General features: G+C 37.4%; 2 protein-coding genes and 1 long non-coding RNA gene across 3 annotated transcripts; 2 read left to right on the forward strand and 1 right to left on the reverse strand.

Annotated features, from left to right (window-relative positions):
* Positions 1 to 470: 470 nt before the first annotated feature.
* On the forward strand, positions 471 to 5780 carry LOC140554099 (exocyst complex component 3-like protein 4). Its single transcript, XM_072676916.1, has 14 exons — positions 471 to 495; positions 1248 to 1405; positions 2208 to 2342; positions 2518 to 3130; positions 3236 to 3350; positions 3458 to 3586; positions 3841 to 3941; positions 4058 to 4171; positions 4296 to 4419; positions 4591 to 4713; positions 4809 to 4961; positions 5051 to 5172; positions 5262 to 5409; positions 5578 to 5780. The coding sequence occupies exons 2-14, from the start codon at positions 1249 to 1251 to the stop codon at positions 5578 to 5580; spliced, it is 2037 nt and encodes a 678-aa protein (XP_072533017.1). The 5' UTR covers positions 471 to 495; position 1248; the 3' UTR covers positions 5581 to 5780.
* A 6657-nt stretch (positions 5781 to 12437) lies between these two features.
* LOC140554100 (exocyst complex component 3-like protein 4) lies at positions 12438 to 17808 on the forward strand. The gene is made up of 11 exons (XM_072676917.1): positions 12438 to 13306; positions 13398 to 13512; positions 13603 to 13731; positions 14306 to 14406; positions 14561 to 14674; positions 16342 to 16465; positions 16637 to 16759; positions 16855 to 17007; positions 17107 to 17228; positions 17318 to 17465; positions 17643 to 17808. Exons 1-11 carry the CDS (start codon positions 12696 to 12698, stop codon positions 17643 to 17645), a joined length of 1743 nt encoding a protein of 580 aa, XP_072533018.1. The 5' UTR covers positions 12438 to 12695; the 3' UTR covers positions 17646 to 17808.
* Positions 13843 to 15174, reverse strand: LOC140554101 (uncharacterized). The gene is made up of 3 exons (XR_011979593.1): positions 15109 to 15174; positions 14351 to 14399; positions 13843 to 14238 (listed from the first exon to the last, which is right to left on the reverse strand). It is a non-coding gene; the product is annotated as an uncharacterized lncRNA (long non-coding RNA).
* Positions 17809 to 18370: the final 562 nt, after the last annotated feature.

The following is an 18370-nucleotide window of genomic DNA, read 5'->3' on the forward strand; positions in this document are numbered from 1 at the left end:
AAAAGGATGACGAACCAAACCGCTTTACTTGTAGATTAACTGATACACCTTAGCATTAACTTACATGGGGCAATTTTAGCGTAACGACTCTTAAACAACCCCGTAATTCAGAGGATCTAATGATGTACAGGAGAAAACTGTACACAGAACAAAACATGGTTTTGGTTCTGAACAGATTCATTTACTACAGAACACAATGGGGTGATTTTTTTGAAAAGCCCATTCATTTCTGCTATTAAAATCCAGCTTAGACCTTTAGAGCTTATATATATATAAATATAATGCTGTTTTAACTGTGGTAATGCTTCTTAACTTATATATAGTCCCCATCCAACTTTTATTTTGAAGATACAAGGTTTTTGTGGGACAGTAACAACAAGGTTCACTCTGCTTTGTACTGACTTGCCTCGTTTTTGATCTTGCACCAGGAAAGGTTTTATTAAGCAAGAGAAAGTGAAAGTAAAGTGTACCTGTCAGCCAGCGAAAACTGCTCAGGTGAGGTCGTACATTTCTATATTCTATAGTAATGTATTCTTGCTTTTGAACATTTCATACAGGATTTTTCCTGAATTGACCTTCTAGTATACCACAAGTTTACTGGCGGTAGAGTTGGCATTCAGTTAGTCAGATTAAATGCGAAGTAGGTTACGGGGCTAGCCTCTGGTTTTTTTAAAAGCTACTCAAAGAAAGAATATGCAGACAATTCTTAGGCTTAACAAAAGTGGACTTAAATACTCAAAAACTCGAAGAATCATAACTATAGTGCTGTGCAAGATGGAAAACATAGATTTCATACAAATCTTAACATCAAAGCTGCAGAAATGCAGAAAAACAGGCAAAACGTAATGTGTGATATAGAAAAGAGCAGCTGAAATCAGTCACCGAAACCATATAAACAATCAAATCAAACAGAAAAGGAGAGATAATCTCTGATGACAACATGGATTTACTAACATTACATTTAACCCACTTCAAAGACTGAAACTGTGTGACTCATCTAATACTGAGTGAAGTGATATACAATACAATAAGATTGCCAACTGTCCAAAGATTAATTTGGTTTGAGGAAAGATGGCATATGGTTGATTGCAGGAAACATAGATCCTGATGCATTCTGAAAAACATTAAACATCACCCCAAACTTGAAATATGGAAAAACTGTGCAACTGAGAAACTGTTAATCACACAGACAGACAAACAGACAGGCAGACAGATAACTAATTGATTCATCTACAATTTCATAACAGAATGATGGAAGACAGCAAGTGCCAAGAAGACAACACCACCTTGCAGGTAGTTCAGACCTTGAATAAAGAAAAAAAGAAAGCAACAGAAAAAGAAGAAGCACAGACAGGGGAAACCAGTCCTACATCCAACATTAAGCCTGACTCTTCTGATACAACAAGTAAATGTTTTTCCCTTCTTCAGTTTTTTTTTAATTTACACTGCTGAATAATCATTCCAAATGAAAAGCCACATGTTGATGTAGTGCTTGGGTAGCAGTGGAATACCCGAGGCAAGATATAATCATTTGAAAGAAGAGAATTGTGGTTGGTGTGGCACAACAGATAACACCCCTACCTGCCAGTGAGCTACCACACCATGTGGGAGACTGGGGTTCGATTCCTGGTCTGGGTGGCTACGCTGTGCTACACCAATAAGAGTCCTTGGGCAAGACTCCTAACACTGCATTGGCTCATCTCTGTAATACGAGTAACCTTGTAAGTCGCTCTGGATTAGAGCGTCAGCAAAATGCCGTAAATGTAAAATTGTATTTCCATTAATTACATCATACATATTATTTGAAACATGTATTTCTTCATTTCTTGTTTTATTTGTTTAGATATATATTTTTATTTATTGGAAATTGTCAAAAATGCACATTCAGTGAATATTATACTAAAGTATACTCAGGAATTGTTTTGACATGTAAGGAAAATACACAAAAAAATTGTATTAAATGAATGCTGTAAGTGTTGTGCAAAAATGTGGATCAGAGACATCCTTCACCATATTCTCCAGAAGTAACATACACTTAGAGTATGCTACAGGCCCTACAGTGAAGGGGGAGTGTTTTGCTGGCATGATTAAGTTGTTGCAAAATTTAAAATTAATTACAACAAATTAACAAGATGTGCAACTCATCAGCTCATCAACTTCTCCAACTAATTATTTGTTGTTGTTTTTTTTATATACATCTGTATTAGAAAAGGGGCTTCTTCAAAAAATCAGAATACGTCTAAATAATGGAAGAACAAAAAAGAGACAATTCTTAAAGGAGGAGAAAAGGACAAGTATGGATTGTGATTTCATCCATAATATTACACCTAAACAGCTGTCAGGTACACCACTTTGCTTATCTTTCTCTGTATTAAGTATATGAGTGCATATGGTGGCGTGACAGGTCCTTGGACAAGGATAAATACCTTTTTTATATACTTCGTATTGAGTCCACTCATGTCCAACCTTGACCATTTCAATCTGGGAAAATAGTTTGTGCCCTGTCTTCTGTTACAGTTTTGGAGATTGATAAACTTTTACAAAGGAGTTGTTTGGAAGAGGCCTATCCGAACCTGCTGTCTTTGAGACGAGAGATTCAGTGTGAGAAGGAAGCTCTGGGTGAGAAGACCCCTCCAGTGGAATTAACTAATAAAGAGAAAGATCTTTCTCTGCTTTATGAGACCCTGAGGAAGAAACTGATTGAAACAGTCAGAAACTCTTTTGAACTGCCTTCCAAAGAAGTGTTGGGGCATGTGGTCATCATCATCCAGGAGGAGGAAAAGAGAGAAGGAGACCTGGGGGGGATAGAGGGATGGAGGGATGCCTGGAGATCTGCAGTACAGGATAGTGTGAATGACACACTCAAACAAGTCGAGCTGGACAGTCGTGAAGAAAACGCTTCCTGGTTGGCAGTGCACTTGGGTCATCTGGGCAAAGTGATTGTGGAACTGTTGGAGAAAGTGAAGACAGAGCTTGTAGACTCATACCCATCCAACTTTAATGTGTTTGACACCTACGTTTCTTCCTGTCATGAGGTTGTTGGAGAACACCTGAAGAAGCTTTTGGGAATTATCACAAAACTTAAAGACTGTTATTCCATGCTAGATTTCATCATCAACCAATATTGTGGGTGAGAAGCCGAACTGAGTTTATATATTTTAAAACATTTAATAAAAAAAAGAGTTGCTTTTGGAACCAAAATCACACAAACAGCTGTGCATGTCTCACCTTACAGTGAGAAGATACTTGGTAGTCCCTCTTTGCAGCCAGAGATGGAGAAACAGAAGGCTCTCACACTTCCTGATGACTTTGTAGATCAGATTAAGGACAAATACTGTAACTGTCTACAGGTGAGTTGTAGGAACTACAGCTATTATCAAACCTTTCCTAGTTTTATTGCTTTTTATAACTATTATCTAATTCATTTTGGTCACTGTGAATTGTAAACTCTTCTCAGGAAGACCTCAACACCTCGTTGGGGAGAATCATTCAAATCGAGCAGAAGGAAGTGTGGGATGAGAAAGCAACACCCAAGACAGAACATGAAAAATTCACAACTTCTGAAATACACATAGACATCTGCAGAGTACGTAAAGCAAATTTCCTTAAGGAGTCATGTACTAAATGAAATTGTGTGGCTAAAGCTTAATTCTATTGTGTTGGACTTTTATTTTTGGCAGTGTTATTGCTATATACAAAACTTGCACTATGCAAAATGTATACGAAACAGATTCTTATCCTTTTCATAATTTATTTTCTAAACAGAGCACACATGCATCTGTGGAACAGAAAGGACAGTCTCTTAATGGGGCACACTGATAACATTTCATTTATATTTAGGTAATAGCATCGTATGCTGAAAATTCTGGAAAGCTTGATGCAGACTTGAAAAAGAGAGTTCTGTGCATCTCCCTGGACGTTCTGAAGCACTTTCCTAAAAGGTAAAACAAAAAAGGCATCTGTAATGACATCTGTAATATTTAAACATGAAATGAGCTAATTGTGGAATTAAGGAATATGAAAAACATACCTTTTACTCATCTATCTCCTGTTCTAGATTTGAGGAAGAGTTTACAAAGCAAAGTGTCTCCTTGTTAGGCTCAGAGTTACTGGACTTTTGCCTGTGGGCTAAATATCATGTTGCATATACAAACAGCTTCAGCTTACTCAAGTAAGTCTTCAACTGTGCAGTTTCACCTTTTTATTGGCTTGGAGTCTCCAGAGTTTCCCAAAGTTATTGCAAGTATTAAAGAATTAATTACAGTAATTCTTTGACCGCTGTGTTTCTATTGCAGAGAGCACATGGAGGGCTACAGGGAAAGCTGTCCAGATCAGGTGGCGGAGCTGGGGAGGGAAGTTGACGGGCTGCTTCTTAGTTTGAGGCAAGCTCTGCTGAAACAGTTCAAAGTTGAAATTGAGGTGAGCTGCACTGGATGCAGAATCAGATTAAAATGATCAGTTTTGTGTTGTATGTAAATTGCCATACTGCTTCATGATGATCACTGTAGGCACTGGATTCTCAGCGGTTTAATTCATTGTAACACATCTGAAATATTCATTTTTTTCTGAATGTACAACAATTTGTTTCAGCCCTTCATGGAGAATTTGATGACCAAGACATGGCTCACCACAGACAGTGATTTCAAAGAGTTAATGGACAGAATAGAGATCTACTCTGGAAGTGGTAAATCCATGAGACCTCACCCTGCACAAGTGAGTCAGATCATTTTGTAAGACAGATCATAGGCCTACTTTCTTATGGAAAATAATTTCTGTTAAATTCTTACAAACACCTTTATGACCTGCAGTCCTTCGCCAATGACATGCATTACCATGTGGTGAAAGAGTACATATCTCAGCTACTAAAGAACAAGTACTCATGCAAAGGCAGGAAGAACAGTCTCGCTGCTGAAAAGATTAGAGACCAGTGGGGTGAGCTCAGGAGGTTGTTCAGTGATATGGTAAGACACAATTTGGTACATGTTCAGGATTAGTTTAGATGGTGTTTGTTTACTTATTTATTTAAAAATGTGCTCTTTTCTTTACTAAGGGATCAACCTTAGAATGGCTTCATCCACTAGGAGACCAACTTAGCAAAATCATTGAACAGGAGAAGGAGAAAGACATAAAAAAATTCATAGAGCCTTTGATTGAAAATTATCCTGACATCAGGTAGGTAAAAGTCACTCACAGTACAATGACGTATACTTACCCCATAACCGCATGATTTTCAAATGACAGTGTTTTTAATCTCCTCCTAGTGAGACACAACTGTCAGCCATTCTGTTCTTCAGAGACAGGAGTATTGGGACGTATTTAAAAAAGAACCCAGTCATTCAGCACTTCATTGAGCCCAAACAGAATTCTGAGAAGAAAAATCATGAGCACATCCTCTTCAGTGACATTAAGGTGCCTTCTGTAAACATACAGTATGCTCATTAGTTTATGTTGCATGGCATTTTCTATTCTAGAATTATAGGATACTGTAGTGTTTCTTAACATGTAATTTTTTGTTGTTTATGTATTGAGGATAAGCTGTTTTCAATTAATGCTTTGCATCATTTCTCTCATTTCCAGTAAGCCTGCTTCACCTTCAGGGGAAATCAAGTCTTGATGAGCTGATGGCCGACCTTATGGGTGCTGAAATCAATGTTAGATCTGTTAAAATAATGACTACAGAAATCTGTGAAACTATTTAGGGTAGGAAAACATCAATATAACATGGAATTGAGAACTCTGGTATTTATTTTTATCATTTTTTAAATAATCATTGTGTTTTTATAATTTTGCAATAGTTTCTTTTTAAAATTTCTTTTTGCTCTTTGTCTTAAAGCTTGAGAGCAGGCAGGCTAACCCAATGTAACCCATGTAACCCAATGTACCATTTCTATCCTCCAAAAAGGTACACAGTAGATTCTTTTTCCTCAATATTCCCCAATACATTTTTCCATCAATTTGTACCATTAACCAGTTATCTCACAAACTTAACTCTTCTACTGCATATCTTTAAGCTGGCAAAACTTACTGACTAAACAACATATATCTTTACATCTGTATTATTGAGATGCTTTATGGACCACATCATCCCAAAGTGGTTTCAAATAAAACTTTATTCCAACAAAAATAACATAATTAATATTACAGGCTATTTCAAATTACTGTTTGAAAGCAACAAAAGAATCACGTGACAGACAGCAGCTATATATACTGGACACAGATCAGTAATATAATTGATTTTCTGAAACAAATATGATAACATTACAATCCAATCATCCAATGAATCCAACATTATAATCCTTTATAATTCAAAGAATTTACTTCCATTAATGACATATACATTTTTTAAATTGCAATTAAATTCAAATAAAAACCCAGCAAATTAAAATAGACAGCACACATTAAGATGTATTCAACAAAGCAAATATATATGCTTAAAAAATATGCTACTTAATCAGACTAAATTAGGTGCTGATATTTGACCTAACAAAGAGAACACAAGAAAATGGTCCTCCATGGTCCTGAGACCTGTTTACCTATTCAGGAAAGTTAATTTAACAGCAACTCCTACAAATTAATTAATCCTAACAGTGACACGTCTCTGAATGTCTGTTTTAAATCTTAATCCTAAAATGTGAATATTAATAGTTTCAGTTCATACAGCTTTAAAATCAGTTTACTTGCAGTAAATCTCTTTCATGTATCCTATATTTATATATATGTATGCATTATGCAATATGCATTGTTTGTTTATTACACTCTGTGTGTACATTAACACTATTGACACTAGAGGGGGCCAACTGCAAATCTTTTCTAAAGGTAAATGATACACTGTACAGCGAAATGTGTCCTCCGCATTTAACCCATCTGGTAGTGAACACACACTCACACACACACATGTGTTAGGGGCAGGGAGTACACACACACACACACACACACACACACAGAGCAGTGAGCAGCCAACGCGAGCCCGGGGATCGAACCCACAACCCTGTTATCGATATCCCGGAGCTCTAACAGCTGAACCACCCCTGCTTATGAGTCATAACCATTCATTTTTACATTTGTTGCTGTTTGGCTCCAGTTATGGCCTCAGCCCCTTGTATTTGACTTTTATTTTTTAAGATGTTCTTTAATCCCTTACATACTAGTGAGGGTATAATGTGGGACAAATATTTACGTTAAAAATGTTTTTTTTTAAGTTTACATACTGATAATATGATAGTTCAGATAATATGTAGTGATTGTAGATCCATGTTCTTGTTTGAGTGTTTAGGTAATGCTTGTGTTTTTGGTGGCATTAGAATAGTTTACAGAAGGATCCAGTATAGCTTTAGGCACTGGAAGAGTGCCTCACGGAGACAGGCAGAGTTGTGACCTTGCTTATCACTAAACTGTTACTGAAATATTTCTGTAAAACTCCTTGAATTACAACTGACAGTCTACACTTCAGTCATGATTGTTTCATTTTAAATCCGTTGAGGTGGTGTACAAAAAAGTATACAAAAGTATACAAATTGTGGCACTGTCAAGTAGATAAGTAGGTAGACACAACATTATTGTTAGTGTACACAGTACAAGGGCAACTAAATGTAGTTTAACATCTACCAGAAAGTGTAGACAAAGTCTAACCTGCACTTTCATTGGGTATTAGTATAAATGCTTATACTAATGGGAATTTGCAGAAATACAAGGTAAGCTAAGAGTCAATGCCATTAAAATGACTCCAAATAACATAATGTATGTTCAACTGATACAAATGAGAAAAAATAAGAGTTTACTTTATTATCAAGTGGTTGAGAGTTTGAATCCCGGAATATGAGAGTATGAGATGTCATTTTGTGTGAGGTTTAAGACGTCTTCTTTTAATGGCACCCTGCAATCTAAGCTTATTTACTGTCGGAGCTACTGGTACGGTTGCAGCCAAACAAGTTATTCTTTTGAATTGGAAATAAGCTGTTTCAAAAATTGGGTATCAGAAATGCTTCACATTATTACAATGGATAGGTCGTGTAGCTGTGACCCAGGCGCACAGCGACATTTTAACTTGGTTTGGGGTCAGTTTTTTGGACCACTTAAAGAGACCCTGAGTGATTTATTTTCCCTTTTTTTCCTTCTCCCCCCTTTTATTTATTTTTAAATAAATAAACATTGAAAACTGTGCCACTTCTATAAAACATTTGTCTTCATTAATAAAGTCATAATCTTGCTCCAACCTTCCCCCACATAGACAAGCAATGATACAAGCAATTAAAATCAATATTCACTCCTATGCAGTTTTGGATGAATTCCATCTATGTTGGCTGCTCGCCACTCAGGGCCTGGGTTTCCTCAGTTGTCCCTTGATTAAAATATTGCTTAAATGTTAGCTTTAGTGTATTATAACAGCCCTTACACCAAGCATAATAAGTTACTATGATAGGGAATAAAGATGAGCCAAAACATTGTTCAAAAGTAGAAAGACAATAGACAAGACAGTAACAGTAACAGGGTCTGAAGTCTAAACAACAATATTACTGTTTCAATATTACCTTCCAACAGTTGTGTGCACAAAAACATCTCATATTGATTAGGTAAGGGAGAGTGCATTTTATTTTCAAATGAGGAAAGTTTCCGTAGAATATTATACGGAAACGGTGGCAACCCTATGTGTGTGGGTGGATATTAGTCTAATCTGGAGATATGATCAGTCAGGATGGAAGCCAGAAAGGGTAAGGTAGACAAGTTAAAGTCAAAGAAAAAATAATACTCAACAAAGCCATGAATGTTTGGTGTGTGGTTTGATTGGTTGGTCAGACATATGAGACAGGGACCAGGAAACTGTGTATGAATAGAAATTAGAGACATTTTTTATTTTTATTTTTAATTTATTTTATTTTTTTTAATTTACATTTCACAGCAGCCCTTTTATGTGTCTTTCATATGTTGATACATCCAGTGCATGACTGAGGTGCATGGTTTGAATAATGTTTGAATAACCTTTTGAATAATTCCAGGAAATTAAACACCCACCTCTGCCTGTTTTATTTGTGTTTCTGATTCAAATGTATTTCAGTGTCAATGTATTTATATGGCACTTTTCCCAACGAATGTTGTCACTAAGCAGCTTTACAGAGATCCCAGCCTTTTAAACAAACAAGCTGGTGGATCAATAGGATCAATAGGAAGAAACCTTGAGAGGAACCAAGACTCAAAATGAGAACCATCCTCCTCCGGTCGACACCAGACAGCACAATAAAAAGAAAAACTGGAATAAAAACAATATTGGATTAAGAGCAAATGGCAAATGTGCCATCAAGCCATACAAGATGAAAACATGAGTAAGATGATGAAATCCATGCAGATAAACAGTCACAAGCATAGTCATGCAGTGAGATGAGGATAAATCGATGTGAGGACCCAGAGTAGGACAGCGGGCAGCAGGGTAGTGGAGATCCAGGTCTGGCTGTATTGGGATGTAACAGTTGGAACTGGGCATTTCAATACATGGTAGAGAGAGAGAAAACAGAAAGGAGGGAAAAACGCAAGGGGTTAGGAGGAGCATAGCAACATTTTTGGGGACAGTTTTACAGAGGGACAGGATCCAACGAGTAGACATTAGCAAATTAAGAAACGTTTAGGAGTTTGAATAGACTGATGTACGGGCTGTAAAAGAAGTAGATTAGAGAGAAAGCAGTACTGATCAGAAACCTGTAATCAGACCCATACAGAACAATGTAACTATGGAAACAAGCAACATCAGCAAGGAAAACTGTACAATACACAAATGGATTATTCGAAAGCTTGAGCAAAAAGGTAGGTTTTCAATCTAGATTTTAATTCTAGAGTTGGGGGGCTTTTTCTCATGGACTACAAATGTGAGGGGTTAATTTATTATGCTCTTAGGTTATGATGATGATGATGATGATGAAAAACCCTAACATTGTACTATTGATATGTTTACCTGTTAACATGATGACTGAAATATATAGACTTTATATATTTCATAAATATATAGAATTTAGAATATATAGAATACGTAGACTATATAGACTATGAGTAGTCAGTATGAACAGGTTTGCAATTATATCTTTCAAAATTAGCCCCCATGACCCCTAAACTGTTTAATTGAAAAATGCAAGCTGAGAAAAATTTTAATCAGAGAGGTGTGGCTCTCACAGATCTCTATCCTTCCTTTCTAAACCACCAAATCACATGACTTTCAATAGGCTGCTAAAATACTTGTGAAGTACAGCTACACAAAACGTTTTTAGTCTTTCTAAAGAGAGGCTCCTGTGCTTCAGCATGGCATCTTGCTATCCTTGCAGGTGGCTTTTGGCCTGTTTTTATTCCAAGCTTCATGATGAAGATAAGGGGAGAGATGAAGAGGGTAAGAACTTCTGATAACAAACTTCACTTTAGACAGAGCCTGCATTATAATAAGTCAAGTGTGTTCTTAATGAATGCTTTTGGTCCAGTTTAATCAATCAAAGTCCCTTTTTTCTCTTAAAACAATAGATATAGACATCAAGAATTAAAAATATCAAAGCATTAGACAATGCAGAACAATGCAGAAATGGATGAAATGTAAATGAAAATGCCACAAAGGAGTCCAAGAAAGTTCATTAAGGTTTGTGGGCATTTGTTAATGTACAGCTTTTCTAAAGTCCCACCACATCATTTGAATTGGACTGAGGTCTGGACTTGACTGGGCCATTGCAACACCTTGTTTTTTTGTCAGCTCTGTTGATTTGCTGGTGTGCTTGTGATCTTTTTACAAGTTTTAGCTGTAGGATAGATGGCCTTACATTTGGCTCCAGAATAATACATCACTGTGCTTGACAGTTGGTATGAAGGATATGTGCTGATATGCTGTGTCTGGTTTTTGCCAAATGTTGCACTGTCCATTATAGCCAAAAGCCAAACATCTCCACCTTGGTCTTGTGGTTTGTTCAAATGCAAATGAGTAAACTGAAGCCGTGCTGACATGTTTCATGTCATGTTTCAAGTCAACCTATCCAAACAAGCCATATTTGTTCAGTATTTTTATAACTGTTTTGAACTTGAACATTTCACATGCTAATTTAGGCCTGTAAATTCTGACATATGCGTCATAATCAAAGCTACCATAGTCAAAAATCCCTTCAATGGTGACCAGTTAAATTATGCATTGATTATAAAATACTCATTCTGACAAGTAAGTCTCTTAATAGTTTGGATTTCTTAAACTATAGAACCCATCATATATCACTTTGTTTGCAAGATGCTGGCCTACTGTCAGTTCCTTTCATTAGGAAAAACAATGCAGGTGGAACAACTTTCTCTCATAAAGCTCCCCAACTCTGAAATGACCTTTCTGTTACTGTTCGTGACACTTTCAATCTTCAAATCTAGATTGAAAATTTATCTCTTCATGCAAGCCTTTGATTAATTCTTCATTACAGGCTAATGTACAGGCAGATTTCTTTGTTGTTTATGTATTATGTACAACTCTGATTACAGGGTTTTGATCATTTTTGCAGTATTTATTTTAAACTAGCTTCTTTACAGGCTCTATACCAGACTATTATTTTTCTTCCTTTTCTCTTTTGTATTTCTTTCATGTCCTGAGCTGCCCCCTACTGTGTGCTCAATGCTGGTGCAAGTGCATTCATGGTTGGATGCTGCTGCTGTCTGCTTACCCTCTGTACCTTTTCGCAGTGTTAATTTCACCCATATTTACCACAATGTTCCTAATGCCTTTGCTTTCCTTTCCTTTCTGTTTTCTATCTCTTTCTCATGTATTGAGATGCCCTGTTCCTATATTTCTAGGTACTGCATAGCTGTGCATCCAACTCCCACCCAGCACCAGACATTGTTTTTTGGTAAATCTGATTGACATCATGGACTTAAACCAAAAAAAAAGACACTGAAAATTGTTTAGTCTGTCTGATTTGGTCAAAAATTTGCCCAAAGTAGGCATTATTTCACGACCACATGTAGGCATGAAAATAATTTGATAAAACATTGTGTACAAACCCAAACTAGTTTTTCTGAACATGATATTGCTGTTAAAAATAATAATATATAATAATATATTGATGTCTTGGTGAAGAATGAAACAAATGAAATTAATAAAGGCCAACAGTAACACAGCAGGGTGGAGGAGGTGACGAAGGAGGGAATAGCTAGACATGTCACATTAGCAATTGCTCTTTATTATATCACTCTTTCTGTCCAGTTATTCTTGTTCTGCTATCCAGTGTCAACCACAGGAGGATGGGTTGCCATTTTGAGTCTTGGTTCATCTCAAGGTTTCTTTCTCTTGGGATGAGGGTGTTTTGCCACTGTCACCTTTGGCTTGCTCTAAAGAGGCCTGGATCTCTGTAAAACTGTCTTATGACAACATTCGCCATGAAAAACGTTTATATAAATATATTTTAATTTGAATATCCCAGAGATTATTGAACAGTCGGTGGAACAGAGAGTGGAGAGAAGGAACAGTGTGGTTTGTGAAGTCTCTAAATCTTTCATCCATAATATTCCACCCAAACCTCTGTCAGGTATGAAAGTTTACATTTTCCCTCTTACCACTGCTTGTTTCTCTGTGTATGAAGTGTAATAGTGCCTAATGTATGGTTTAAGAGAATAGTGGACTTTAATATGCCAAATATCTTTTTAAAACTTTTAGTCATTTAAAACTGAAATGCATTGAGTTTGATCTCTCCATCATTACAGTCATGGAGATTAATGAACTTTTAAAACGTGATTGTTTGGAAGAGGCCTATCCGCACCTGCTGTTTCTGCAGCTGGAGATTCAGCGTGAGCAGGAAGCTCTGGGTGAGAAGAGCCCTCCAGTGGAATTAATTAATAAAGAGAAAGATCTGTCTCTGCTTTATGGGACCCTGAGGCACAAAGTGAATGACATTATTCGACACTCCTGTGAACTGCCTTCCAAAGAAGTGCTGGGGCATGTGGTCATCATCATCCAGGAAGAGGAAAAGAGAGAAGGAGATCTGAGAGGGATGGGGGGATGGAGAGGTGCTTGGAGAGATGCAGTGCTGAATGGTGTTAGGGACACACTCAAAGGAGTCCAGCTGGACAGTCGTGAAGAAAACGCTTCCTGGTTGGCAGTGCACTTGGGTCATCTGGGCAAAGTGATTGTGGAACTGTTGGAGAAAGTGAAGACAGAGCTTGTAGACTCATACCCATCCAACTTTAATGTGTTTGACACCTACGTTTCTTCCTGTCATGAGGTTGTTGGAGAACACCTGAAGGATTTTCTGGGAAAAATCACAGAACTTAGAGACTGTTATTCCATGCTAGATTTCATCATCAATCAATATCATGGGTGAGAAGCTGAACTGAGTTGGTATGCTTGTAAACTTTTGTAAAAAAAAAAAAAATTGCACACAAACAGCTGTGCATGTCTCACCTTACAGTGAGAAGATACTTGGTAGTCCCTCTTTGCAGCCAGAGATGGAGAAACAGAAGGCTCTCACACTTCCTGATGACTTTGTAGATCAGATTAAGGACAAATACTGTAACTGGCTACAGGTGAGAAAACACCACCACAGCTATTAGCAAGAAGTTCTTAGGTTTATTGCTTTTTAATGTCTTGTTTTGGTCATTGTGAATTCTTCTTAGGAAGACCTCAACACCTCGTTGGGTAGAATCATTAAAATCGAGCAGAAGGAAGTGTGGGATGAGAAAGCAACACCCAAGACAGAACATGAAAAATTCACAACTTCTGAAATACACATAGACATCTGCAGAGTACGTAAAGCAAATTTCCTAGAGAAATCTTCTTATAGAATTACATGATGATCATGATTTTATGTCAGTACTTAAGTTCCTATGGGCTGGACCCCCTTTTATTTGAGGCAGTATATTATTTCAGTATATAATTGCAATCAAAATAATTCAACATTTATTGCAAATTACAGTTATTAGCAACATTTGCAAATGTTCAGCTGTTTGTAAAAAAACTATCTGAACAATCTGAAATAACTCAACACAACTAACAGATAGAAATTTAACTAGTGGTTTCTCTAAACTCAACACAAAATGCCATATTTAATAATACTGAAGTCTCATAATTATTTAACCCTTTCATGTCAAGCATCTTAGTACTAAATAGAGAAGTGAACTTGTGGCCATTGCCCATGAGTAGTGGGCTATGATTCCTCAGGAACCCTGTCAGAAGCTGATGGCTATGCATAACGTTTGCATCATGTCATATTGTGTTATGCGTTTGTGAGAGCAGCAAGAACACACAGGCATCTGTAAAACAAAAATAATGTCTCTTTATGGTTTACATTAATAATGCATTGATTTCATTTGTATTTAGGTAATAGCATCGTATGCTAAGAATTCTGGAAATCTAAATGCAGACCTGAAAAAGAGAGTTCTGTGTGGCTGCCTGAAGGTTCTGAAGCACTTTCCTAAAAGGTAAAAAAAACGAAAAAAAAAACTTACAAGCTGACTTTAAAAACTGATTCATGCTGCTTCAATTGGTGCGTCTGACATCTGTTATCTTTAAACATGAAGCGAGCTAACTGTGTAAGGAATGTAAACTACCTTTTACTCATTTATCTCGTTCTAGATTTGAGAAAGAATTCACCAAGCAGAGTGTTTCCTTATTAGGCTCAGAACCACTGGACTTTTGTCTATGGGCTAAATATCATGTTGCATATACAAACAGCTTCAGCTTACTCAAGTAAGTCTTCACTGTGCAATTTCACCCTGAGAGTTCTCAAGAGTTTGCGTTATGGTTTGGCGGATTTGGGAATAATCAAATTAGGAAATGGTTTAAAATGTTTTTAAAAAGCCCACCACATAATTTATCATCACCACAATAGGGGGTTTTACCAACTACAGAGACAACTAAAGAAAAACTAAACAAAAAAAGCAAGAAATTTCCCTGAGCATAAAATTGTCCAAAAACGCTCCAAACATCCCAAGAATCAACCTGTACAATATGCCATTCTTTTTAAGTTTGACCTCTGGCGAAGCAACTGTTGTACAATTTGAGACATATGCTTCCTCTAAGCAGCCTTTGGACTAACAATTCCAAGTTGAAGGAACTATAAATAGCATAATTTCTCTCACTAGGATGGACACTCCGGCTAGCATATGCAATGATATACTCACGGCAATCCTGCACTTGAGACAGGACTGACCCCTTGGTTGCTGCCATCAGTACACAAGAGATAGGGCGATGAAAAATCCACTTATGCCAAAATAGGGGCCTGGGTGAGACATTATTTCAGTTGCTCAAAGGCACTGTGGCTATCTATAGGCATGCCCACCAATAGAGTGACCTTATCAAGGAATGAAATGCTCTCCCCTATTTCAAAGTTGTGGGAATGGGCCAGGTTTGGACAGCTGAAACTTTCTCTTGTACACCATGCCCATCCACTATATGAACTTAACTTGTTGTTGGAGCTTGTCAGTTCATACTGACTACCCATACTGACTAAGATGCTCAAAAACCTGCACTAAGTGACGTAAATGCAGAGAGACATAAGCAGTCAATAGTAATGTTATTCAAATAAACAAACAAACTTATTTCATACCTCAGTTACTGTTGCATCAATCTCTGACAGATGGCAGAGCACATTCTAAAAGGCATACATTGGAGCTCAAATAGGCTAAGGGGCATGGCAAACAGTTTTTGGTCAATCATCTGGATGCATTCCCACCTGCCAATAGCAACTAGCTAGATCAAGAGTACTGAACCACATTTATATGTGACTATTTATAGTCACAAACTGGAGCTGCCCAAGGGGTAGAACTCCTAGAAATGCATTCCTTTTCCAACATGTCTGCGAGTAATGCTCTCATCTCTTGATACATCTTGGGAGGTAAAGGCCTTTTTCTCAAATAGGAAGAGTCTCACCTGTAGGTATGTGACGTTTATTCTGAGAAAACACACTGGACCACTTATGCAACAGTTTACCCAGTTCAGTCTGTTGCTCTGTCAATTCTGCCTGAGTGGTAAACCTCTGAATTGCAGTTGGAGGTCTTGCTGCTGATAGATAGCTGCAATTAGTCCTTCATACAATCTTCTCAACTTCTGAAACCTTACTATGAACCTTCCTGTTTCTTTAACGTGTTGCATAAGTGTCACCTGTCCAGGTAGCGGTCATAACCGGTTAGAAAAACAACAAAAAGAAAAACAAACGCAAACATCCAGAATAACACCACGATCCACACACACACAAATAGAAACAACTCAAACTCAAAGTACATGAAGACGCCCTACCTCAAATTATGCACCACAATATACTGTACATAAATTATGAAAACCTTTCCTGACCTGTCTAGTTCCCAAAGTGATTATGATGGTACAGTAATTATTGGACCACTATGTTTCTATTGCAGAGAGCACATGGAGGGCTACAGGGAAAGCTGTCCAGATCAGGTGGTGGAGCTGGGGAGGGAAGTTGACAGGCTGCTTCTCAGTCTGAGGCAAGCTCTGCTGAAACAGTTCAAAGTTGAAATTGAGGTGAGCTGCACTGGATGCAGAATCAGATTAAAATGATCAGTTTTGTGTTGTATGTAAATTGCCATACTGCTTCATGATGATCACTGTAGGCACTGGATTCTCAGCGGTTTAATTCATTGTAACACATCTGAAATGTTCATTTTTTTCTGAATGTACAACAATTTGTTTCAGCCCTTCATGGAGAATTTGATGACCAAGACATGGCTCACCACAGACAGGGATTTCAAAGAGTTAATGGCCAGAATAGAGATCTACTCTGGAAGTGGTAAATCCATGAGACCTCACCCTGCACAAGTGAGTCAGATCATTTTGTGAGACAGATCATAGGCCTACTTTCTTATGGAAAACAAAGTCTGTTATATTCTTACAAACACTTTTATGACCTGCAGTCCTTCACCAATGACATGCATTACCATGTGGTGAAAGAGTACATATCTCAGCTACTAAAGAACAAGTACTCATGCAAAGGCAGGAAGAACAGTCTCGCTGCTGAAAAGATTAGAGACCAGTGGGGTGAGCTCAGGAGGTTGTTCAGTGATATGGTAAGACACAATTTGGAACATGTTCAGGATTAGTTTAGATGGTGTTTGTTCCATGCATATTTTCTATTTACTTAAAAATGTGCTTTTTTCTTTACTTAGGGGTCAACCTTAGAATGGCTTCATCCACTAGGGGACCAACTTAGCAAAATCATTGAACAGGAGAAGGAGAAAGACATACAAAATTTCATAGAGCCTTTGATTGAAAATTATCCTGACATCAGGTAGGTAAAAGTCACTCACAGTACAATGACGTATACTTACCCCATAACCGCATGATTTTCAAATGACAGTGTTTTTAATCTCCTCCTAGTGAGACACAACTGTCAGCCATTCTGTTCTTCAGAGACAGGAGTATTGGGACGTATTTAAAAAAGAACCCAGTCATTCAGCACTTCATTGAGCCCAAACAGAATTCTGGGAAGAAAAATCATAAGCACATCCTCTTCAGTGACATTAAGGTGCCTTCTGTAATCACACAGTATGCTCATTAGTTTATGTTGCATGTCATTTGCTATTCTAGAATTATAGGATACTGTAGTGTTTCTTAACATGTAATTTTTTGTTGTTTATGTATTGAGGATAAGCTGTTTTCAATTAATGCTTTGCATCATTTCTCTCGTTTGTCTCTCTTCCAGTAAGCCTGCTGCACTTTCAGGGGACAGTCTTGCTAAGCTCATAGCTGATATACATACATCTTATACATACTGAAATCATTGTCAAATCTGTTTTTTTTTAACTATTCAGTGTGGGAGAACATCCATGTAACATGGAATTGAGAACTCTTTTTAAAGAATTATTATGTCATTATAATACTTTCACAATGATCCATTTTTAAATGGACTGTTGCTTTTTATTCTGAGGTTCGGAGAGCAGAACGGCTAATGTGAAGCACCAAACCTTCTGCACTACAAAAGACGTTTTCTAATCTCCACAGAGGTGCACTGCATATACAACTAGAATTTACCCCATTTTCCTCATACATATTTTAAGGTGGACTAAAATCAGACTTACCACATAGGTCATCTTAATGTCTGTATTATAAGATTTGGAAGAGGAAAAAAAAAAAAGAGGAGGAGGAGGACTCTGTAAAAGAGGAGGAGGACACGAAAGGAACTTTGGGCAAGAGTTTGGGTGGCTTCTGCCTTGGTAGAATTTTTATTAGGTCTTAGACAAAACTCAACATAAGGACAGTCAGGGGTCAACTCGATCTTAGGCAAATCCATACTCAAAAACAAGCAGCGTGTCAAAAACCAAGTGAACCAAACAAACAACACAAGCACAGCAAGAATAGGTAATGCACAGCACAGGGAGACATTACAGTAGGACCCTTCTGATATGTGGAGGTGACGGGGAGGTGGAGGGT

Source organism: Salminus brasiliensis, chromosome 4, assembly GCF_030463535.1.
Source record: "Salminus brasiliensis chromosome 4, fSalBra1.hap2, whole genome shotgun sequence".
Taxonomy (NCBI): Eukaryota; Metazoa; Chordata; class Actinopteri; order Characiformes; family Bryconidae; genus Salminus; species Salminus brasiliensis.